At 40.9% G+C, this 25723-nt stretch overlaps 1 protein-coding gene across 3 annotated transcripts in view; it reads left to right on the top strand.

The window, feature by feature from the left end:
• Positions 1-25723, top strand: part of mark4b (MAP/microtubule affinity-regulating kinase 4b) — a 65096-nt gene that overhangs the window by 32133 nt on the left and 7240 nt on the right. The window contains exons 4-17 of one of the 3 annotated variants that reach the window (XM_039790099.1): positions 5268-5316; positions 5399-5464; positions 6961-7031; positions 7562-7618; positions 7775-8011; positions 9005-9124; positions 9209-9308; positions 9932-10041; positions 10422-10614; positions 10739-10965; positions 11581-11684; positions 17575-17853; positions 19304-19386; positions 25101-25145. In XM_039790099.1, coding sequence (XP_039646033.1) covers positions 5268-5316; positions 5399-5464; positions 6961-7031; positions 7562-7618; positions 7775-8011; positions 9005-9124; positions 9209-9308; positions 9932-10041; positions 10422-10614; positions 10739-10965; positions 11581-11684; positions 17575-17853; positions 19304-19386; positions 25101-25145 — 1741 coding nt within the window. The remainder of the gene's footprint in view (positions 1-5267; positions 5317-5398; positions 5465-6960; positions 7032-7561; positions 7619-7774; positions 8012-9004; positions 9125-9208; positions 9309-9931; positions 10042-10421; positions 10615-10738; positions 10966-11580; positions 11685-17574; positions 17854-19303; positions 19387-25100; positions 25146-25723) is intronic. The other 2 variants (XM_039790108.1, XM_039790118.1) reach the window with 2 other exon arrangements.

Here is a 25723-nt window from a genome sequence, read left to right as displayed (position 1 = left end):
AGTTTAAATGAAGAGGACTTGTACCTTGAAGCCTAGTCGGTAATGGTCTGTTTCATTCAGAGTTCACACACACACACACACATTAATATACACACACACACACACACACATTAATATACACACACACACACACACACACACACACACATACACATACAGGGTTATTCACAAGAGGCACTCTGACGTTGTTCATTTGTCCCTCTCGTTCTCTCGTTCTTCTCACTCTCTTACCCCTTATTTCTCGGAGTGTCTCTGGTCTCGTGATTGGCTGTGGCTGATAAGAGGAAGTGTAGACAACTGGCAGTGTTTTAGACGGTGTTGTACGGTGGAGATGTGGCAGGGCTGGCTATTTAAATATGTCAGCTAGACAATTCCTCATTTCTCCATTTCAACATCACCCTGCTCTCTCTCTCTCTCTCTCTCTCTCTCTCTCTCTCTCTCTCTCTCGTTATGTGTTTGCGTGAGTGTACTTAAAGGAAAAATACAGCTACACAGCCTGGATAAACAGGTCAAAGGTCGACAGACTGGCAGACCAGACACATGAATCAAACCCACGCAGCACTACTCTCAAAGTGAGAAAGAGCAGAGGGGAAAAAACTCAACCGTCAGTCATTAAGTTGCTTTGTTGTAGAAAAGCAGTGAGAGCTTTGACTTAGCAGTTGATTAATAATTCCTGGCATGGACAGAGACACAGAGAGGATGTAAACGCTCAGAAGTTGCTTAATTCTGCCAGTAAAGAGGGAAGAAGAAGATGAACAGAGGAAAAGTGAAGGATGCTAGAAAATAATACACCACGATCAGATATTGAAATATTGTCTGGAACTGAGACAAAGGGCTTAGTAAATATTTGTATATTGTCCAGAAGAGTTTGAAAGCATTTTTTTTATTTTGATTGCTTTCTTTCCACTAGACTGAGGTAAGGCATGTTATGGAAGCAGCATAGCCCAAAATCTCAAAATTGAGCAGTGCATGAATAAAACGATGTTTTGCCTGTAGTGTCTCGCCTTCATCCATAAAAATCAACATTTTATCACATGAGGACTCCACACGGCGGCAGCTGTGTGCGTCTTTGTGTTCAGCTCTTTCCATGTGCTTGTCGTTCCATGACCTCCCACAATCCCCTGGGAAGCAGGAGATTCAGGCCCAGGGATTAATACCTGCGTTGGCATGGCAACTGTGACGCGGGGTTATTGCCATGGCAGATAACCAGGAAGAAAGGGGGAACACAATAAGGCAAGAGAGGGAAGTTGTTCTGTCGGATCAGTGGACAAATGCTGCATTCGGATGTGATGGGAAAAGTCAGACATTTTTTGCTTTTACCAAGGAATGTTTTTAATCTACAACATGTATGTAAAAGTGTAATAAGAAACCAAATTACTGCCCCACAGCACAACATGACCGCAGTATGAGCTGAGGATTGATTGGCGTGTTCAATCAATACCAGTGACTCAACAATTTCCTGGCCAGCTGCTGAGGTTTCTGCTTCTCAAGTCTCTTTTCAGCCACAGTCTGTTTTGGAGGAGAGGCGTAGCCGAAATTTCTTCTTAAAGCTCAGATGAACAGCTGATGCACCATGCACTTAATTCAATTGCGCACACACTCCCAGCGGACCTGTGGGGGTGTTTTATGACCAATGCAGTTTCCCATTTTAAGAGCATTGAGTAGAAAAAAACCTGACAGAGAATAAGAAGAATAGCAAACTAATGTTTATAACACATGACCAGACAGAGACTATTCCCCGTGGGTCTTATGTTTGAATGCTTCTCCAACACAACATTGTTCTTCTTCATATGAATTCACATCAGGGTTTTACAAATAACCAATGGGATGTCAACCCACTGCAGCTGTGCACCCCTGCCTTTTTATAGGAGGAGTTAATAGAAATCAGTATATGGTCGCAACTAATGATTATTCTGTCTGTCCTATTTAAATGGCTTGTTGGTTCCGACCAACAGTCCAAAACGCAAACATTTTCAGTTTACAGTGATATAAAGCAGAGAACTTGAACAATTAATAGATTATCGAAAATTGGCAATTAATTTTCTAATAAAACATCTTGCACTAGTTCCTGTGTGGTAGTTGTTTGTTGCTATTTAAATGTCTTTTGAAGTAGTCTGTGTCTTATCTTGGCACAAAACGTACATTTGGCTGTACAGCATGGCCAAGTGAGTGTGTCTGTGTGTCTATGTCTGTGTCTGTATACCAGAAATCTGTCTCAGATGATATCTGTGAAAACACGCACACACAGGCATGCACACATCGCCTCGGGCAAAAAGTAAAGTTATGTCATTGTGAATTGCTTCACTGCAAGTAAGCAAAATTCCTTGTGCATGTGGCATGAAGGAAATTCGACAATTTTGTTTGCTACAAATGATGCAGGAAGAAAAATAATATTTTCTCTGCTTCTCCTGTCTTTGACTGGTCCTACACAGCAGCTGCCATGTCTGATATGTTTAATACATTAATTAATTACATTCAGTATGAATATGAAGCAGGGTGTATACAAGTCAGTACTTAGTCAGCCCTCCCTTAATGAGTAGGATAGACAGATAAAAACATTAGTCTGTTAATCAAATATGTACCACTGTAGTCTCTACTTTCCCAGTTAGTGACCTCTTCTGCCCTTTTTTGCTAATCTTTTTTTGTACTTTTTTGAATATTTAACAAAATAATAGTGGTCTATGTGTTGTTTTTTTTTAATCTTTTTTTTTTAAGTCCATCGGTCATTGTTCTGTGTTATATATTGTAATTTCTTTCTGCTTTACTCATTCATTTATATTTTTTGTGTGTGTAAAGCACTTTGTAACTGTTTTTAAAAAGTGCCACGTAAATTTTACTTTACAACTTTACTTACCTAGCTTCAACTAAATACCTACTCAGTCACTGTCTTTTTAGACCAACAAAAATCTTTATATTTGTTTATTGTCAGTTTGCCCAATGACCACTGATTTAAGGTCCTCGATTGGTTGTAGTGATTCCCCAATAGTATACAAATAAGAAAGTGTAACCATAAGAACACGAAAGATGGAGATTGTATCTGGTTTTATTTTATAATAACAGAGATAGAGACTGATACGGGGGGTGCAGGCTACAAAAATGAAGGCATCAGTGCATTCCTGCTTTTGAATTTTCTCTCCTCTTTGTCTTTTTCTGTGCTCTCACATTTTTCACTTGTGTAATTTATTCCTAAAGCATTTTAAACCAGGCAGGTTTGCTGGGAGATTTACAGAGCAATAAGTAACACTTCCAATCCAAAACAAAATGCTAATACACATCAGTTTTACTTCTTGCTGTGTACCATTTTGCCCCTCCCGCTTTCATTCATATTGTTTTCTTGGCTTTTCCTCCCTTTACGCCCCTCATCTCCTGTGCATTGTTAATCTGCCTCATTTTCTATTTCAGTTTGAGTTTCCTGCAGATACAGAAATAGTCCTGACACACTCTGCTCTGCAACACACACACTTTGTTTTTTGTTATGTCTCCACATACACACTCGTTCCCCTCCAGGGTCCGTATGTCTCACTTTGACACTAATAACCAAACCAGTACAACTAATGATGGATGAATGGCTACATTGCAGTTGTTTAACATTTTACGTATACTGTATGCAGACCCTTATTAACAGGTGTACAGTTAGTTGGCAAAATCCCAGAACCTTAAAACATATATGTCAGCTTTAAAACCAATTTCAAGGGTCTTCTTCAAACTGACTTGATATTCCACCTGGTATTTCCTGTAATATCTCTGATTTGTAATCATTTCTGTGGTGAAATGATGGTGTTTTTTTAATTTTTTTTACTGTATTTCCATCTGGTGTTAAAAACATATTCTAACCGTTCATCAGCGTGGTCCACTGTGAGGTTTCTAGCATGGTGCGTTCCCTCTGTAATCTTTTAAAGTTCACAGGCGAATACATTACTGTAATTAGACAGAGAGCGAGAGACGGCATCAGAGTGCCAGGGTGAGGCAGCAGTCTGGATCTCAGTGATGGATAAGGGGCGGGGGCAGAGGGGAGAGCACACCCAGGGGAGGGGGCCCCGCTGTCAGCCTAGCACCAGTGAGACACTCCCTTGGGTGGCCCAGGTCTAGAGGTGGTCTGAAAGATGAGGGAGGGGGAACAGTGGCTCTATACACCAGCTGTGGATTGTATGAATTAGCTGAAGAACAATTCATTCGATGAATAAATAAGGAATAATTCAAATGTAGATGTGAGAAGGCCGACCTCCTTTTCCAAAAAGTCAAAAACAAAGAAAAGAGCTTTTACTTTAAGACTCGGACTTAGATGTGTTTTTAATTCACAAAAGTACAGTTAGTAGTAGAACGTTGTGTCTCCATATATTGATTGTAACCATGCATTTGGCATATTGTATACGTTTCACGGTTTTTATGTTTAAATAAATCACACAAAAACTCCAATCTATAACATACGATATGAAACACCTTCTACTGTATATACTGCATTTTGTTCTATTAAAACCCTTGATTTTTATGGAATGAACACAAGTTTAACGTAACCATTTTAATCTTGAATTCTTGCAATAATTGAATGCTGAAATAATTATATTTATGATTTTTTTTTTTTATTTTTCCATATTGCCCGCTCTTAAGATAAGATAAGATGGACTTTATTAATTCCACACTGGGGAAATTCCTGTGCTACAGCAGCTCAAAAGAAAAATGTACACACATACACATTAAGTAGACATAGGAGAACAAATATACATAAAGTATGGGGAATGGAAAAATAGAATAGAATTCGTTATAAAAATAATAATAGTAATAAAACAACCGTATTTACACAATAAACAACCTTATATAAACAGACAGTATATAAACACAGATATACAGATGAGTAAGGTGCGAATGAATAGAGATGACATATTGCACAGTTGGAGGTGACACAGAGTAATAAATAGATAAATGTGCATAATGCAGAATATTGTCCAGTGATGGCTCATATTGCAGAAACCGCTAGCAGTGCTACATTCTGATGTTGCGTTATAGAGTCTGACTGCTGCTGGAATGAAGGACGCTGAATGAATAAACTGAAGTTATTTACACCTCCCGAAAATAACACAGGCAACTTATCAATTCAAGCCATCCAGCAGTTTAAATTGCCGTTATCCTTTTACTATTATGATCATTTTGTTTTTTGTAACTTAAAATATTTTAAGCAAGCATGTGAACGTAGAGCTTTGTGTAATCTTCTAATTGAGACATTACACAAAAAAATGGTGTCTGACGGTTCACTTTCTCTCTTTTCCCAGCTGTTTCGAGAGGTACGCATCATGAAAACGCTCAACCATCCCAACATAGGTGAGTTGCGCTCCAGATAATTATCTTGTGTGTGTCTCCATGCTGGCTTTTGTGTTAACGCCTCGTCTTTTGTGTGTTACAGTGAAGCTGTTTGAGGTGATTGAGACTGAGAAGACTCTTTACCTAATTATGGAGTATGCAAGCGGAGGTGAGTGACATCCCCACCACCCACCATCATGGCCAACTATTGAATGGTGCCAATTAAATTGATTTCTTTGACTGGGCTATACAGTACAGCCAATGAACTCATTAATTTAGGGTATAAAAGATTTAGTCCATTCCCTTTTCCCTCCGTTTTCATTATTGAGATGTCGTGTCTCTCCCTGTGAAAAAGGCAAATCACTTTTCTTTACTTCTCTACGGTTTTCTCTACTTCTCTACGGTTTTCTCTACTTCCCCTTTGTTGTGCTCCTCTACTCATCTTGCTCTTTAACATTGTTCAACTGTTTCCCATGCACTTTTCTATTTTTGCAGCTTTTTGTTGTTCTTTCCTTTCTTCTTGTGATCCTTTAATCTCTCACCGCTGCTCTTTCTGGATGTTGTGTGATCTCTTACTTCCAGTACCTAATAAGGAGGCAGCAGCTCACCAGCTGACCATGCTGCTCTGTTCAACTCAACTTCAGCCCGTATTTTTACTTTTTAGGATAATTTTTAGGTCAAATGGTTGGCTGGAGTGCACACACACACACACACACACACACACACACACACACACACACACACAAAAATATATGGAGACCTGCACACAAAAATAATTGAAACATTTGAGTTTCTGGAATATGAATGCAATACCACAATACCAGGTTTGGAAATATCAGGATTGTCTTTTAATGTGTCATGTCATAAAAATGTAACACAAGGTGTTACCACATACACATATGCCCTTACTCATTTCACATTTAAGCCGCCTACACATGATCCGCTGTAAAACTGCTCTGTGCTGGCTGTTCCATTGTTTTCCTATGCGAAGAGCGATGGAGACAAGTCGAAGGAAGCGCTTTCTTTGGTGTGGCTCGGAATTGCCACTTGGCGCTCAAGCGCTCAAGATTCAAATTATTCAACTTTGACTTCATTGCCGCTGACCTTATAAGGCGCAGCAATGAAAGGAGGTAGCCAGAAGCAATGATGACGTGCACTGTACCTGCGAACCGCGCTTTGTGTCTGAAGTACTGCACTATGCTCTGTGCCCTACCTTTTTTTTCCATGTGTAGGCGGATTTATCCCAGGTTTCAACCCTTTACGGTATTGCTACATTTGCTCCTGTAATGCTCTAAAACATATTTGTGCAAGTTTGGCGCAGACCTGACTCTAAACTCATAAACACCAGAGTGAGACCAGAGATTTTATAACCCTTACTATAACACACATCAACACATACTGAGGGAATAAACATTCTACATTTGCATATATATATATTTTGTAAGTGTTGTATGAGCTTGAGGGAGTTAAAATTGGCCGGGAAGTGGGCAGGGGTGTTGCAGCAAAGATACAGTGCTGAGCATTGATGTATGCAAAAAAAGAATGAGAACCTTAACTGTTAATAAGGATAACCTAGTTGCTGGTGACCGTTCTATGTGACTATTGAGCAACTTCTATGCTTGCCTGAACTACAGTCATGCTCTCTTTTTTTTTTTCCCCCTCCAGGCGAAGTGTTTGACTACCTCGTGGCTCATGGCAGAATGAAGGAGAAAGAGGCCAGAGCCAAGTTCAGACAGGTCAGTTAAGCATCATACCTTGTCTGTCTGTCTGTCTGTCTGTCTGTCTGTCTGTCCCTACACAAATAATAGCTGCAGTTATGTCCCTGGTCAGATGTTGACATATGACAGCCAGCTATTCCTTGCGGTTGGAAAACTGAGCATAACAACAACAAAAAAAGTCTGGACTGATTAAGAAGAGAGGAAGACGACATACTGTATTATTTCATCTTGTCAACGTTACAAGAGCTGAAATCTGAGCTACTTCAGAGTCAGGGTTGATGTGACTTATCGTTTATAGTCCTTGCTGTGCTTGTAACTGGGCAGTGTAAACCTGAAGCTGACCAATGCAGAAATAAGAAATGTAGTACATTTTTCCACTGTGGTTCAGACCAAATAAAACAAACCATAGGTGTGATCGCACAGAAAGAAAGTCAAGGAGGGCGTGTGAATGTGTGACTGGAGCTCCTGGTTTAGCTTCCATTTACATGTTAAGTACAAACATTGAGTGCAATTGTCGTCATATTATTGTCTTCTTTTTCTCTCCTCAGATTGTCTCAGCGGTGCACTACTGTCATCTGAAGAACATTGTTCACAGAGACTTGAAGGTGATTGCACAATGTTACAAGAAAAAAATGAAAAGGGTTTAAGAACCTTCTAGATATCTGTGAAAGTCTCGGTCTCAATCATTAACACATTAAACAGACTGCATGCCCTCAGCTTTTCATTAACAATACTTTCACTGTCTATGTTGTTTTGTGCAGGCGGAGAACCTGCTACTAGACGCCGACTCCAACATCAAAATTGCCGACTTTGGTTTCAGTAACGAGTTCACTGCGGGCAGTAAGCTGGACACATTCTGCGGCTCCCCGCCCTACGCCGCCCCAGAGCTCTTCCAGGGGAAGAAGTACGACGGTCCAGAGGTGGACATCTGGAGCCTGGGTGTCATCTTGTACACGCTGGTCAGTGGGTCCTTGCCCTTTGACGGACAGAACCTAAAGGTGGGTGACGTGGAGGCTGTTTTGGTCCAGTATAAATGTCATTTGAGGAGACAGAAAGCTGGCGTACTGCAGTTAGAACATGGGGTGCAGTGCGCAAGAACTATGTGTGTGCTTCGTTGTTTTTCTTCACTTATTATTGGTATTATGTAGAAGAAAAAGAATGTACCATAGAGACATTATTTTAAGTTCATTTTTAGATACAATCACCTGTCACTGCACTTTGCTTTTGAAGGCCAGAACACTGGGCGGTGTAAAATGCCAGATAAAAGTAGTTCTTATGACTTCTGTTAAAACAGTAAGCTAGTAATATCTAAACCCTTTTCTCACATTGCACATTGTCCTCCACAATGCAAACTGGTTTTAATCTTTCTCCTCTCAGGGTTTTGCAACATGGTTAAAATCTTCACAAACTTCACAGTAATAATAGCGCGATATCAAATTAGAAAATTTCCAATGATCCTTTTTACGTTTTTATTAGTGTTCTTATTGAATGTGTTTAAAGGGACCCTGTGGAGTTTTCTTGTAAACAAAGAAAAGTCATACATGCATTCATAATGCATTCCAAGATGTCTGTACCCTTGAGACCTAACAAATGTGATGAATGTACAGTATTTCTTTCCTCAGAAAACACTTGCAAAGCCGATTTTTAAATCCTGCATTGTTAACATCAATGTTTACTAGCCTTCAGTCTTCTTCTTCACTGCCTTTGTTGGCACATTGCAGCATATCTTCGCACATTGCCACCACCTGTCAGTCACTGGAAACCATTGGCAGGAACGTGTGCACGTACCCTAGAAAAACTAAACGGGGCCCACTCGTAGAAAAACAGCTCCACTAGAGGTCAAAAGTGAACATTTTAATCACATGCACGTGCATTACAATATCACATAACAAAATAAACCATATTTAAATATTGCTTAGTCCTGATCTTTTATAGATTCAATGTCCCTGTTGCGGAAATTGATTGTGTTTATCTATATGTTTTGCGTTCAGGAGCTGCGGGAGCGTGTTCTGAGGGGGAAATATCGTGTGCCCTTCTACATGTCTACAGACTGCGAGGGAATCCTGCGCCGCTTCCTGGTCCTCAACCCTGCCAAGCGCTGCTCGCTGGACGTGAGGAGGAAACATACATACAGCAAGTTCAGATTGACCACATTAGTGTCTAAATATTGAGCTCTCCCTCTCTTTCCTCACCAGCAAATAATGAAAGATAAGTGGATAAATATCGGCTATGATGGCGAGGATCTGAAGCCCCACACAGAGCCTGTGGAGGACTTAAACAATGCCAGCCGCATTGGTGAGAAACACATTCATTTATTTGCCTAATCGCTGATCACACAATTGCCTGGTGTTGAGTTGGATTGCGTGGCAGGTTACTGTAACAGTAAACAAAAATATTTATTGAGGGTAAGCTAGGAACATCTGGTGGAGGCCCCTGTCCACAGAGTCTTCAACTGCCATCTCTGGAGTTTTTTTTGTTTTGTTTTTTTTTTAATTTTTTGGGAGGTTGGGGGGACATGGAATCTGATTGGGTCATGTTCAAAGCCTCCAGTACAGAAGTGTCTGTCTGTAGTTGTGGCTGCAAAGTCATCAGTGCCTGTCATGATGACGTTTGGTTGGTTAAAGAAGTTCTGGTGCACTTGTTCAACGTCCCAGGGAAAGCTTATGCCAGAGATCTCTTATTGCATCAGTCAACGCTTCCTCTACAGGAATGTCCTATGGGACGTCACAATTTAGAATCCTAAAAGCTTAAGATGACCTAAATAGTGCTCCACACATTTTCTACTAGCACTGAAGGTTCACATCAAGCAGAGCACATAATAATAATTGTACAGGTCAACCTGCATGATTCCTGTGTAGATTGTCACTTGCTGTGGAACTTTAATTACAATGTTTGTGATTTCATTTGTCTTGTTCCAGATGTGATGGTTGGGATGGGCTTCACCAGAGATGAGATCAGAGATTCACTGTCAAGTCAGAAGTACAATGAGGTCACCGCCACATACCTGCTGCTGGGACGCAAGAATGAGGTGAGTGTATCAACTGTTTGTTTGTTTGTTTTTTTCGCAGCTTTCTTTGTATTTAGGTGGAATATGAGGTAATGGTTTATGCATTTGTTTGACAGTGTATGTCATAACTTTTGCCAGATACGCTCATATACTACATAAAATATCACGAAATAAGGAAATACCACAGAATGGGAATCAGATTTAGGATGGAGAGGGTGTCATCAACCGTTCATATTGCAAATTTTGGGATTTCATTGGACTAGCCTAACATGGTCTTGTTTATAGCTCTGGGTTGAATAGAAGAGAAGTTGTAAGCAGTGTAATCAATGTCTGTCTGTCTCCAGCCATTTTGTAGTGTACATTTTTTATATTTTTTATGTCTGTGTCTGTGTGTCTCTCAGACGGAGGGCACGGAGTCTCGGTCAGCTAGCAGTCTGAGTCTAGCTCGAGTCCGACCCGGCACCCTCACCAATGGAACCAGCAAACACCCCACATCATCCTCCTCCTCCTCCGCTGCAACTTCTTCTTCCTCTGGCCACAAGGCGCAGCGCAGCGCCTCCACTTACCACCGCCAGAGACGACACTCTGACTTCTGTAAGGCAAAATGGCGAGATCATTGACGTTTTGTGATAAGTTCGAGTTGGTTTTAATAAATTCTCAAATGTTGAAAGGGCTACAGAAATCTACCTCACTGAGAACTTGGTATCTTATCCCTCAGGTGGTCCAGCGGTTCCAGGGTCGACAAACCCTAAGCGGAGTCCCAGTGGTGTAGGCGAAGGTGCACCTGCAGCCCTGAAGGAGGAGCGGCTGTCAAGCCGCAAGCCGAGCACCAGTACTGTTGGCTCTCGTAGCATCCCTACCCCCTCCAGTCCCATGGTTAGCTCTGCTCATAACCCAAATAAGGCAGAGATACCTGACCGGCGCAAGGAAGTTACCGCAACCACAGTAAGGCCAAAATGATATTTTGTGTGTGTGATGAATCATCCAGATTCAGACATCTGTCACCTTTAATCCGTTATCAATAGAACAGGTACAGATGGCAGAATCCTCAATCTAATCCTAATCCCATTTACTCCGATTAGACTACACTGACACAGATATTATAGAGACTGCAACGTCCTTCACAAATTTAGAGTTTAACTGTAAAACACTTGCAAACATAGATGAATAACAAACTCTAGATTCACGCAGCAGAGAATATGGAGAATATTGAACTGCTGTGTAATAAGATAATGAGTGAGTCAGTCTAGGAAATTTAAAGAGTTGAGGACAGCAGCCAGATTAACCTGAGATTACCTCTTTAATGTTCTGTATAGGAGCTACAGGCAGAACACATGACTGTCTGAGGTCAAACAATCAAGAGAAGTCTTTTAACTATTTGAAAAGCCTTTTTTTTAATTTAGGGCTTTTCAAATAGTGTGACGTAAATTATCAGACATAATAAATGTTCTTTCATTGTGTTATGTTGTAAACCCCTTTCCCCCCGCCACATCAGATTAAAACAGACAATGGAAAAGATCATACATTCATATGATTTTGGATTTCTGATTCTTTCTCCAGAATAATGTCCCTGCCAGTGCCATGACTCGAAGAAACACATATGTGTGTACAGACCGATCCAGCACTGATAGACACACACTGCTGCAAAATGGCAAGGAAAACAGGTGAGAGGAGCTGTATACTGTATGTACTGTAAAAGATAAGCAAAGTGCCCTCTCAGCTACAAGTGTGGACATTTTGGTGATTCTTCTTCTTTTTTGATAGGACTCTTTTTTTTTTTTTTTTTTTTTTTCAAATGCAACATGAGGTAGAGCTGGGCGATATGGAGAAAATCAAATATCACAATATTTTTGACCAAATACATCAATGTCGATGTTGCGGCGATATTGTAGGGTTGAATATTTGCTTTCACAAAATATTGACACAATGAGAGTTTTGATTTAATAATCACCAATAATGTTTATACAATGACTAAGTGGGTAAAGGCAAATAATAAAACAGCTAGTAAGTCTGGTAAATTCAGAAAATTACATCACTTTAGTGTAATGCAGCATTTTAAAACCAGGAAAAGACACCACTCGGATGTCGATATAAGCGGCTTTTCTTGCTTTATTTGTGGAATTTAAGGATCACAGCCAATGGTCATGAAGCACATATAAACACATATATAAGCAAATCAAAAGTGATACTGAAGGTTTCAGCATCCCCTCAAGTGATAGCGCCAGTTCAAACAGCCAAGAGCAAACTGGGGGTCTGTTTTGACTTTGTGCCAGCTCTAAATGTAACCTTATCTTGTATCTAAACTCCCTAAAGGACCTCCAAGAGTTGAGACTAGGTTTAGGATTTAGGTTTGGGTTAGGAAAAAGATTGTGTCAACTTGAATTGCCCCATTGCATCTTATTTAACCCAATCTAGGAAACACATACATATATTATTAATAAATACAGTGTGAAGGGATGTTGTAAAGACTGGTTCCACTGGTACAGTACAGCTGGTCTCTTTCTGCACAGAGCTTAGAGAGCGTTTGGCCCAGAGTGTTTGTCTCACATACATTTTGTCTCTTCAAGAGAGGATAAAGGGTTTAGACTGTGTGTGTGTGTGTGTGTGTGTGTGTGTGTGTGTGTGTGTGTGTGTGTGTGTGTGTGTGTGTGTGTATGTACCCAATATGAACTGTCTGTTGTTGTGACAGATGGTTGTCTGCTTGGCAGTGTCCGAGCATGGCATCCACAGTCTCTTCTCTCCCTCTCCCTGTCTCCCTATGGTCACTCTCTCACTTTCTCACTTTCATTCTGGCTGAACTGTTTTCCATCCCACTTTCCCTTTATCACTCTCTGAGGAAGAGCCAGAAGGTTCCTGTCTGTCGTCTGACCTCAAGTAGAAAATGTTCCTGCTACAGATGGGGGGTGGGGGGACAGGTCAGGCAGAGGGTGTTTCAAATGATCAAATGGATGGCAGACCGTTGAAGAGTTTTCAAGAATTCATTGAAAGCAGCAAAGAAAAACAGGACTGAGTCAGGGGTGAATGTACAAATATATATTTTTTAAACTTTGTGTTAAAGCTGCACAAAGGCATAGAACATTGTTGAACATGAGTCAGTACACTGCGCAAACATGGTCATGTTGACCAACCATGATGCTTCGTTAGATACCAAAGAAAGCTCAAACCGTGGTCTCGATGGAGCGCTGACTCACTGGTGTTTTAGAGACCGTTTGTGTTTCGCCCCTCCGTTTTGATTTGAGGTCACACCCAACGCTATTACATTCAGGCATTACACCTAGTCACCTTTGCTGCTCCATTTTGTGATTTAACAGGTGGTGGTGAGGGACAGGTCAAAAGAAGAAAGGGTGAGCAAAAGAGAGGAGAGAAAAGGGGAATTGAGCAGGAGAGAGCAGCAGGGTGAAGTGAGGACTGGCATTGTGCCAACGTAACCCTCCATTTGCCTCAGAGGCCTTGTCAATGTGATGCCATGCCAGAGTGGATGATGGGACAAACACGTGCATCGACACAAACGCGCAGTCACATTTAGTTAAAGGTACACGAGAGACAAAAAAAAATTATGTACACAACAGCGTGTGTGTGACTATAGTTAATCATATTTGTTTGTATAAAACATACAGGTGTATCAAACACACGTTGCAGTGTATACTCACATTACACACACACACACACACACACACTAATCTATGATGACACTAGAAGATAAATGACATCATGCCAAGACATACTGTTGTTGCAAATAAGATAACGCCGTTATAGCACAGTTCAATCAGGAGAGACTTCATTGCAGATATGTAATGATTTATTGTACATGTGTGTGAAATGTACAGTACAGTCTTTGGAGATTAGACTCCACCATCATTTAAAAATTCTGAGAAACTTTTAAAAGGGGGTAGGGCCGAAGTATGAACCCCCGAGGGGAGTCTAGACACTGATGGTGGCGTGAGGAGCCCGAAAGACCAACGCTGAGAAGGCCGGCGGAGAGGCCTGCTGGAAGAGGACCCAGGGAGCGGTGAGACCGGAGGAGCAGGGGAGGAGGGAGGGTGGTGCTCGTATCCTGAAATGACAACTGAGCAGCAGAGAGAGAGACAGGTTTAAAACAGGGATGTCGTGCAGTGATTTGCTTGTGAATTTCATGGCCGCTTCTGATTGGTTAAGACTAAAGTGAACACCTCAACAGCTGATCCATTCAAGGGAATGAGAAGTGATTATGTTTAAGTCGTCGTCCTGAAAGAACTTTCGGCTTAAGCTCCATTTTGATGTAGACACACCTACACAGTCCTGATGTCCAAGGGCCAAATATCCTGCTGAGGTACTTTTACTAAACTAACTGAAGTGTACTTGACTTCAAGTTATTTTTATGTAAATACTGTTGAACTCTGAAATTCATGTAATTTAACTTATTCAGTGATAATAAGCCTTGTTTTATCTTTAGCTAGAAATAATTAAAAACGTTTGAACCATCTTCAGCACAGGTGTACAAAGGACTGGCTAATTTAGGGCCCTATCTGGTACGCGGTGTGGTGCGGCCCAGCACAGCGCAGCGCAGCACAAAGCCTGACACAAGTGTCTTTGCTAGTTTTAGACCGACACAGTTGTCAGTTTCCCGTCCAGCGCCCGCGTCGTTTAAATAGCAAATGCACCTGTGCCCATCTGTGTGCCCATGGGTGTGCTGGTCTTACAGGGAGGTGTGTTCAGGTGCATTCTGGGCGTATTGCTATCTTGAGGCAGCAGAAAGTGATCGCGCCATTGACCAACAAAAACCTGGTCTAAAGTCAGTAACGCAGCATTTCATTGTTGTTTTAACAGCGCATTAGTAAAATGTGCCTAGGCTCGTGCACAGCGCACGCACACTATGCTTGTTACACACACACACACACAGGGAAGCGCAGAAGCACACAAACATGCAAAAGATTACAAATAAAAATATTACAAATAAAAATATTACGGTGCATATCGGCCATCATAATAGCATTGCGCCAAGGTCCAAACGCACCTGGCTTTTAAAGGGAATGGGAGATGACACTCTGATTGGTTTATTGCATGTTACGCCCAAAACACACCTATGAATTAATGAAGACACTAAGTACAACCCTTTTGAACCATGCGCATGGAACCTTTTTTCCGCCGTCAAACTAGCAAAAGTGGATTTGGACTCGTCCTAAACGCACCCGCGCCAGGCGCTTTACACCGTGCGCTTAGATCGTTAAATCTAAAAGTGTCATTCCTGATGATCGTCTCAACCCTCTTTACTGTCCTGTAAATGATTTATACTCATAACCTTTATAAGCATCGTGCTGCAACAGAGAAGGAAAAAAATATTTATAAAATGTATAAATTTAGAACTGAAATATCAGGTGTTGACTAGGGCTGGGTACCGAACGTCGATACTTTTATGGTATCGGAAAAAATACTCCAATCCTATGAGTATCGAAAAATGATTTATCTTTCGGTGCCAAATTTCGGTTCCAAAAACTTATCTGTCCTCTCTGCATATTGACACAGAGCGGAGCTCGGACCGACACACACACACACACACACACACACACACACGGAGAGGTGTGGACGGAGTAAACTGTCTGCAGTTTTGTTGAGGTCACAGAGAGTCACGGTTGGTTTCAAGTGTAGTTACAGTTTTTCAAATCTTCACGCAGACAGTGTTTGCTGCGACGATATGATATTAATGGCGAGCCGAAAGCGGTCGCGGGGCTGTTGACATTACACTTCCTCTTAGACAAGCAGGCACAACGGTGGTTTCTCTGCCCTGATGACTGACTGACAGGCTGAGCTTTCAAGGCAAGGCACTTTTAATAATGTTACTCTGAGTGAGCAGTGTTACCAGAATATTTAAATTTTTATAACTGTTTTGATTCACAATTAAGGTGGAAAATAAAAGCTTTGTGTTTAATGTATTTTTGTTGACGTTGAAATGGATTTTAAAACATACGGTATCGAAAAAAGTATCGTTAGGAACCGGCATCGAAACTGAGGTATCGAAATTGGCACCGGATCGACAGATTTTAAACGATACCCAGCCCTAGTGTTGACTGTTAAAGGGAGTCTGCTTTTATTCCCCACTTTTGCACCAACTCTACCTCTCTAAATCCTTGTCTCCACTCACCATTTTTTTCACTCTTCATCTCTCAAGCCTCTCCACCCTTCTCTTCTCTTTTCCTCTCCTCCCTCCATCCCTGGTGTCCCCTCCCCCCCCCCCGCAGTTAGCTGCAGTAGGCATATAGTTCACATTGATGTTAAACGATTTTGCTCTGCAACGGCTGCGCTTCAACGTAATTCGTTTAATGGTCCTGCCCCACTTGAACCTTGTGTGCCAGTGTTATCTAGAGCGTTATGTAAAGCAGCCTCAGGCCACCAGCCAGTCAGAGGTGGAGAGGTGTGTGTGTGTGTGTGTGTGTGTGTGTGTGTGTGTGTGTGTGTGTGTGTGTGTGTGTGTGTGTGTGTGTGTGTGTGTGTGTGTGTGTGTGTGTGTGTGTGTGTGTGTGTGTGTGTGTGTGTGTGTGTGTGTGTGTGTGTGTGTGTGTGTGTGTGTCAAAGTGTAAGGCTAAGGGAATTGAGAGCATTTTGGGTCCATTCAGAGATTAGGAAAAACTGTTGGTCATGATGTGAAGAGCAGCTGGCTCTCTCACTCTTGTTACATTTCCTTTCCGTGGTATTCATGCTTCTTGAAAAGTCTGGCAAAAAGTCTTATATTACCTCAGTTTAAGGCTATACAAGTATTACAAATCTTAAATGCACTTAAAAACACATCCTAAAACACAATTCTTTACACACATGGAAATGTTTGTGGTCCAAAAAGTAAACAAAACTAAAGCCATGTATATATTTATATCAGATCCTGTCTTCCATTATTTAGGGGCATATTAAAGAGGCATGTTTAACCAGAAATACAGTATATAATACTGGCTTTTGTATCTGTGGTAGTACAGTAAACATTAATTCACTTGGTATACTGTGAACATTTTTTAACAAACGTAACATAAATTTGCCTCAAAAGGTTGGTAATATTCTATACTCTATACTATTTATTGCCAGCAAATCCAACAAAAAAACAAGGGTTGATCCTACTAACCGGTATTGTACTGTATATGTATCCAAAGCCTGATATTTCTCTTTGCCGCTGTTGTCCAAAAACACATCAATGAGTACACTATTACAGCACTGGTTGACTGGTTGTTCCTTCTTTACAATAAACATGGACACTGTATTTTGAGTCAGGGTGGGATTTACTCAAAACACTGTCCTGGTGCTTTAAATACTCACTAGCATGCCAAATGTGTATTTATATGCAGTTTGTTCCTGTTTATGTAATGCTGATTTGAACAGTTACTGCATTTCTGTGATGACAATGTAAATTTACAAAATGTAAAGTTACCTGCCAGCATGTTTTTATTCTATTTAAACTGAAAAGACATTTGGAAATTAGCAGGAGGTCCTATAATGTAATGCGTATGTGATTCCTGCACAGTTCTTGCACTTGCAAATTGAAATGATCTTGATTGCATGTATCCTCTCTTGGTTTTCCTCCTCCTCTCCCTCCAGTTCCATAGCCCATCGCCTGCCCCCCGCCTCCCCTTCAACCCACAGCATCGCTGGTGCTTCTGGGACCTCCTCTGCGTCCTCCACGCCCTCCTCCCGCCTATCCAGGGGATCCACGGTGAGGAGCACTTTCCACGGAGGGCAGATCAGAGACCGTCGTCCTCCATCCCATGCTCCCCCAGCTTCCCCAACGCCGTCTCATGATGCCAGCCCGCTGCCCCACGCCAGGACCCGGGCCACGACCAACCTGCTAAGCAAACTCACCTCCAAGTTGACCCGCAGGTAAGGGGAGAAGCCAGGAGAAAAAGGATGAGTTTTACTTCTGTTTAGAGAACGAGTGTGACACGAGTGTGACTATAGGTATAACAGGAAGAGATAGAACGATAACTCAAGAAACAAATTAACCTTTAACTGCAGTTGTTTTTTTTGCTCATTCAGACATTTCCAAGTACTTTTAAGGGTTGTATGTTTTCGATGATTACTGCTAACCATCCAAATGTGGTGAAGTGATAGCAGACTGCCTGTAAAAGCCTGTATGTTTATAGGCTTGTAACTGGACACTGTAGCTGTTTTGCTAGAAACCTGTACATGATGATCATTTAGCTAACTCTCTTTCTTTCTTAACCAGCACTAACCTACCAGCCTTTCTTCTCGAATGATAATGCTTCACAGGCTTCAGACCTGGGTCTAATAGTGTTTCAACCTTACTACTTCTGTTTGTTTTACTTGTTTAGACTAGAGGCCAGTGTTTCTTTTCAACATTTTCTATTGAAAATGGGTCTGCCTCTTCCCACGGGAAACTACAAATGTAGCCCTTATGAAATAGTAAGATATATGAAAAGACAAATCTTATTAAACATTTAAAAACTTAATTGGATAAAACCACAGATTGTGTTCCTCTTTATGTTGTTTTTTTTTAGCAACCGAGACAAACGAGACAGACAACTACTGGTGTCGTTGACAGAACTCATTTATTTGGGGGGTTTAGAATTAAGGACGGTCATTTCTGATCTTTTAATGTATCCATAGAGAGAGAAAAAGAGCAACGCCGAGTTCGTGAAGAAAGAGTAGGCGAATGAGAAATTTGACTTCATTTGGAACTAGGGAGCATATAGTTTAATGGAAGTCAATGGATAAAAAATGTCATCCTGTAGAAGTGATGTTAACCGCTCGCCGCCATCAGTAATAAAAGGCCCAATCCCGTCACAGCCCTCTATCTAACCCTGTTACATTTCTGCAGTTGGATATTATGTTCAGTTCAAGAAAATATTTAAAATCCAATTGTGTAACTTGCACTTTTCAGCTTCTGTCATCAGCTGTTTTCCTGATGCAGTTAACCTCACCCAGGTGGTACAAACAAACCTATTGGACCCAGGTCTGCTGGTCAGGTGGACATACTGTATGTCTTTCACTGTCAGTTCTTCTCTGCTGCTTATTGTTGCTTTATCTGTTGGTTTGTTTGTTTGATTCTTTAACGTTTGCTTTTCCTTGCCAGTCACTGCCAATCTTCTATCCTTCTTTTTTCCTGAACTACAGTACATACAGTTTGATTTGTACTTCTCTGCCTCTTCTACCTGTGCCTCTTACTGTCGTTCATCTCTATATTGTCTTCCCCCTCACTTGCTTTCTCTTTTGTTCAATGTCTCTCTGACGTTCTGCTGTTAATTTTCCTTTTTTCCCCATTCCTCTCATCCTCTCTTCATCTCCTTCTCTTCTTCCTCTCTCCTCCTAGGGTCACTCTTGACCCTTCTAAACGTCAGAGCTCAAACAAGTCCATGTCGGGCTGCACCCTCCCACAGGGGACAAAAACAGTTAGTAAGTCTTCCTTTCCCATGTTTTCTGGCTGCTTCTGTCTGTCTGACTGTCTGCCTGCTTGCCAGTGCCCTGTCATTCCCTTTACCCCTCATTCGCTGTCTGTCACAGGTTGGAGATAGTTGTACAAACATTTATCTGAAGAGGAGCTTCTCTACAGGCAGGAATTTAATCAGCGTTTGAGTTAAATTTAACCTGCACTGCTCTGGCATCGAGAACACTCCATCTGTACTGATGTAAACTGGAAAACCTCTTTTCCTTTAAAAATACAAAGTTTATTTTCTTCTTTTTTTGTTACATTTTTCCACCGAGAAGAGACTTAAAGTGATGGTTCGGAGTAATTTCACCATAGGGTCCTTTGCACCATGACCTCGAGCCAAACACCCCCCCAGTAGCTTTTTTCACCTGGGTCTAACATTGGGAGAGTTAGCGTGAGTAGTGCAGCGCTTTCGAATAGCTTGCGGGGAGGGGCTAATGGGGCAGATCCAGTGATGTATCTCGTAAGTTACCCCACTAATAATGCCCAAAATGATACCAAACTTCTACACTAGTACAAATAGGCTATGTACTCATAAAACGATGGATTGCAAAGTTTGTAAGTACACCAGAATCATTTCGGGCATTATTAGTGGGGTAACTTACAAGATACAAACCTGGATCCATTAGCCCCGCGCTAAGCTATTCAGCTGATAACGCTACTCTAGCTAACTCTCCCAATGTTAGACCCAGGTGAAAAAAGCTTCTGTGGGGGTGTTTGGCTCGAGGTCATGGTGCAAAGGACCCTAGGGTGAATTACTCCGAACCATCACTTTAAGGCTTAAAGACCGTCACTTGATTGTCTTAAAGCTGGGGTAGGCAGTTTTTCTTTGCCGTTGTTGGGCCGTTCGTTGCTGTTGTCCATAATAACCTTTTAGCATATTGTAATTCAATTGGTCTGAGAGAAAACTAGACTTCTGGTATGATTGTGAAACGTGTATTAATTGCATTTTATGTGGTGTTAAAAAGGTCTTTTAAAATATGAAATTTAAATGGGTGAGCACTGCAGAAAGCCTGTCGAGGTTTTCTCATCACATTGATGCAAAAATCTTTTAAATTCTAATAATGCCAATTTGCCATAAATCAGTCCTATTACAGTATGACCATATACTGCATATGCTGAAGGGATAGTTACCTCAGTATAAATGGATTACTATCGTCTTATGGCATACAGTATATTGTCAATATGTCCACCCTGATTGTAAAACTGACAACGGTGGGTTAGGGTTAGAAACTCCAGACTTCAAAGCATCTCTGTAGAAACGTAGAGGCTAAACTAAGGCTTCTTTCTGACTGAGGACATTTAGGAGCCTCGCCTTGGAAGCTTAAGCTCCGGCCCAGTTTAAACCCAGCTTATTCTGTGACCAAAATTCTTATCCAGCAAACTTGAGTTTCTAGGACTGCCGTCAAGGTTTGACTCAGTTTACAAGATTATTTCTTCCTGTAAAGCAGCTCTATCTCAAAACTGTATGTTTATGTGACTTGAAACTCAGCAGCTGCCTGCCTGAATGTCTCTGTCTGTCTGGACTGCTTGTGTCTCTGCTGGCTGGGCTTTATGCTGGAGCACTCACTAGAGGCTGTAGGTGGCACAGCATCATTACCTGCTTCCAACAATGGCACAACTGTTTTTTTCCTGGGACAACAAGGTTGTGAAGTTGGTTTATTGTTACAGGGATTTTTTTTTGCGAGTGTTCAAGTTTACCCTTATTACTAGACAGTCGTTTTGAATGTAAGCGTTGTCTGTTAGTCACACACAACACACTCAGAGTCGCACACAACTCGATTTTGAGAATAAGCAACGCGATGAAGATGTGCGTGTGTGTCGCCAGGAGTATGTGAGTTTATTGCAACTCAACTGTACAAGTCTGAGTCATGTAATCAACACCATATGTTTGCCCATGCTGTTAACAAAACAGCAGGACTGTGGGATCTCTGCGAGCAGAGGATCCAGGACAGACAGGAAAAGGGGGGATGGTGCTTTATTTGTGTTTCATGCAGGACAAAGGTAGGGGGTAAGAAGATGAAGAGAAGTGATAAAGAGAGAGAGACTCACTGAACTACTTTATTACTACTGATAATGTAGTGTGCATTAGTATTACTGTTCCAATTGTTAGGGGCGAATATTTCTCATTACCGTGTATGATTGGCAATACAGAGACATCATGGCACAACTTTGACACATTTCCAGATATCCAGTTTGATTTAAAATGTTTCAGTGATCTAAAACCTTCAAAAGTAGGTGTAGTTTTTGGTGTCAGTCCTTCAGAATCGAAGAGCAAAGGCTTCTTTCTAGAGCCAACTTTTTGCACCGACATAAAACAGTCTTATAAAAGAGGAAAGCTGTGGTCAAAGAGGCGTGGAGACCAGTGCTTTATACTAGTATTAAGAGACATTGAATGCAATGTGAGCACACAACATTCTGTTTTGATTAAGTTTTTTTTATGCTGTTGCAGTCACAATATCCACTGATAAATGTCACTTGAAGAAATTTAGAAAATTGATAACTGAAGTAGACATAAAAACATCTGCGAAATTGCATTCGCGAAACCCTCCAGACTCTATATAATAAAACTATGAAAAGCCGTTTTGAGGTTAGATTATGCCTCCTGTTGTGATCACATAGACAACATTCACAGTGTAAAGAGCAGAAATATTGTGGTAAGCCAAGCAAACTATGACTTTCAGTTTTATAACGTTAACAACGCGATAGCAGTACAAAGAAAACATAGGAGAGAAAACGGTTTACACTCTTGAATGACCTGTCCTTAATATTTTAAAGATTCATGTCTGGGTTAAAAGAATTGAGTCTGCATTATTGTAACTTTGAACCTGTGACATTAGGAGTACACATCATGTGTCTGAGCCCTCTGCAAGAGCTAAATGCTTGTAAGAAGCCTGCACCAGTCATCCTGACTTAACGACCCAGCGTCACTGCCGTTTTTAATCAGGATTAGTTATGCAACCAGGATTAATCCTTCTCTTAAACTGGGATCTTACACAGCTCTCCCTCAAGATACTGGGATCTTGCACAGCTCTCCCTCAAGATACAAGCCGATTGTCCTTTTTCACTGCTGTTAGCTTCTCTCACTCCCAACACTTTTTGCTCCTCTTTCTCTCACTCGCTCACTCTCAATCCTTCATACAGATTGCACAGTCTGGCACACATACTGCACAGTTTATACTAGGGCTGGGTATCGTTTAAATAATAATAATACCAGTCCCCCTAAAGTGATACCAATATACAGTAGAGTACTTCATTTGATTTTCCTTCTTTTTTTTCTACTTCATTTGATACCCATCATACAAAAAGGATTGAATGCAGGTATCGATTCACTGGAGAAGTTTTGATAATATATGGTACTGGGTTTATTTCGTTCGATACCTTCAAAGTATTAAGTACCGATACCCAGCCCTAGATTATACACAGATAGTCCCTAATTCAATGCACAAGAGTATGTCCAGTCTGTCACTTCATACTCTTCTTTCACAAAATAATTAGATTCATAAATCCTAAATGTAATAAAGGTTGGACACAACACATTGACATGATTACTGTTGAGTACAAAGATTTCAAAAGAGTCGTACAGCTACCTGTTCTTTCAGCAACATAATGGTGTTAAGAGTCAAATGTTCCCAACAGAGTTGCTGGAATGAGGTCTGGTGTTCTTAAGCCATCAGGAATTACCCTCCAGATATCTGCTGGATAATTATTTATATATAATCATTCATAAATGCTGAGGAGCATTTATCTGTGTGGATTAGCAGGGATCTATACATGTCATTTCAGAGAGGTGACACATAAAACATGTATTGAGATCTAAAGCCTAAAGCCCTGCAACAGCTCCTCAGTCAGAGCCAGGGTCACATTACAGAAGGTTTCATTTTCAGTAAATAAAAATCAAGTCTTACTGCTCGCTCCTGCAGGCCAACCCCAGTTCCTGGAATAAAAATCGGGTTGCCAGGTATGTAGGAAAGAAGCTCTGAGTTGACACAGAAAATGGCAACAGGAGCCCCTAGTGGCCAACGGAGGGAAGTGCAGTACGTAGCCTTAAACTCAAAACTGTTATGTCCTTTTAGAAGATACTTTAACCCAAAGCACTGTGCAGGAACCATGAGCTCATACATCCTGGATGTGTATGGCCTTTCCGTGTGTCATGTGCAATAATCTACTCTCTAAGTAAAGAGTTGCATAGCTACGTATGATTAGAAGATTAGACTTGTCAGTACAGAAAAATACTTTGCACATCTACAACATGAGACAGGTGCGTCGGAGGGGCACAAGCTGGTCAAAAGTAGAAGAAAACTCCCACACACTGTCTAACTTGCAAAACTGATATAAAGTGTAATAGTAGGCAATTTTTAGGTACTAGACCATCTTCAGGCAAAAATTGTGCAGACGTTTTCTTTGGTAAGATTAGACTTGTCACCTTCGACCTCAAGAAAGGATGAAAGAGGAAGATCCCACATGATTTTGATATAGAACATAAGCTACATGTACATTCAGTCAAACTTGAAAATGTAGGGAGGGATGGTAACAATAGTAGTGAATGAATGCAGTAAAAGAAGAAATGTAACATAACCAAATCACACTAACCCAAATGATGATGGATGTGAGGAAAGAGGTAGACAACTGACACTAACACCAGTTTCTATAGCTTGGTAGCCCATTAAAATCAGGTTCACTTTCAGATTCCTGAAGGGAGAAACTAGAGGAAGCAGGGGGAGCCTATATACAGCGGGCCATTGGGGGTTTTATAATCTACTTTGTGTTATCAGTTTATGTACTTACAGGATCTTGTGATCGTACAATATGTAATTATCAGTAATTACGTTTATAATTGAAACCACGTGTTCAATGTTTCATTTTATTCTCATCATTGTAGAAGATAAAAATTTTCCATGTTATTACTTAGCTGCAAAGTACTATCCTTTTTTATTTTTACCATAAACCATACAAAAATAAGACCGTGTGACACTGAAATGGTGCCAAACAAAAGTTGTGAAATGCAGTTACAAAGACTTTATAAAACGTAGCATCAAAAATAATTATTATAAATCATAATTAATGTACATCTGATATCAACTGGTTCTTATCAATCTACTGAGAGTCACAGAAAGAAATGAAAGTAATCCCAAGAGGCACTGTAGCCTCTTTGAAACCACGCTTTACAGATGTTATTCTTACATCCACCTCTTCATTAATCCACACTGTGACAGCAGTTAAATAAAGTACAGACAAAAGTAAAAAAAAATTGTTTCTCTAAATGAGGCTGGTGTTCTCTTTAAACACACAAATTTGTGTTTTTATAAGCATCAGATTTGTATGTGTGTGAGTCAAGTCTGGCCACCACTGCGTTTTGTGTCCATTCAGACCCGGTTCTCTGCTCTGGATTCACTCCCTCTACATTTGTCTATCCATCTCATTTGTTTTGTTAGTGACTTTGACGTTTTGTTGTTTCCCGTCCATCCAGTGTTCCAGTGTGGTGAGTGTAGGTTGGTGATGATCCATCTGTGATTTGAAGACGAGTTGTTGTGTTTTGTGTTGTGATTGGCGTGGATTGACTGACCTAGCCATGCAGCTATTTGTGCATTAAAACAGGAAGTTGGGTGGTGTTGGTGTAAAAAAAAAAAACTCGATTGGAAAATTGATTCCTAACAGATACGTTTTTCTTCCTCTTGAGGGTCACAGACGAACCTGAGAGAATCAGCAGATCTCCGGTCACAAGGTGAGCTCACGTTTACAATTTTTTCCAACACTGACACGCCAAAGTGCAACAGTAGAATAATCTTCAATTTCATGTGTGCATTACAAGCAGCCTGCTTTTTTCTTATAATGTATCCATCAAGTACTTAAAGGATGTTAAAGGAATACTTTACCCTCAAAATTACCATTTGTATATCAATTACTCACAGTGTTGCCTTGAACTCATGAAGAAAACTTGGTTTTTGTCACATGCCTCCATGGTGAACGGGGAATCCCAAAACGGAGAAAATTCGTGATGAATTGAAGTAATAGGGGGCCGAGTTTAACAACCGCTAAACTATATAGTTTGGAAACTATATTTACGAACTCGCACAACCCGTGCAGTATAATTCAAGTCTCATTCATCCAGCTGTCTGCTCAGTACTTCCCAAACACATGCATTCTCGCCAAAACCTTACTATTTAAAACCTTCCGCTACTCGTCTGAGAAGCTTGCCTAGGTGCACTTGTTGTCCGTGCAATTCTGGACAAGTAGCGCGCCTGCGCAACCGGGAGACTTTTTATATTGAAGTGTTGCGTGATATAGTTTTGCTGTTGTTAA

Source organism: Perca fluviatilis, chromosome 2, assembly GCF_010015445.1.
Source record: "Perca fluviatilis chromosome 2, GENO_Pfluv_1.0, whole genome shotgun sequence".
Taxonomy (NCBI): domain Eukaryota; kingdom Metazoa; phylum Chordata; class Actinopteri; order Perciformes; family Percidae; genus Perca; species Perca fluviatilis.
Note: the sequence above shows the minus strand (reverse complement) of the source record. Positions and strands in the feature narration are given on the sequence as shown.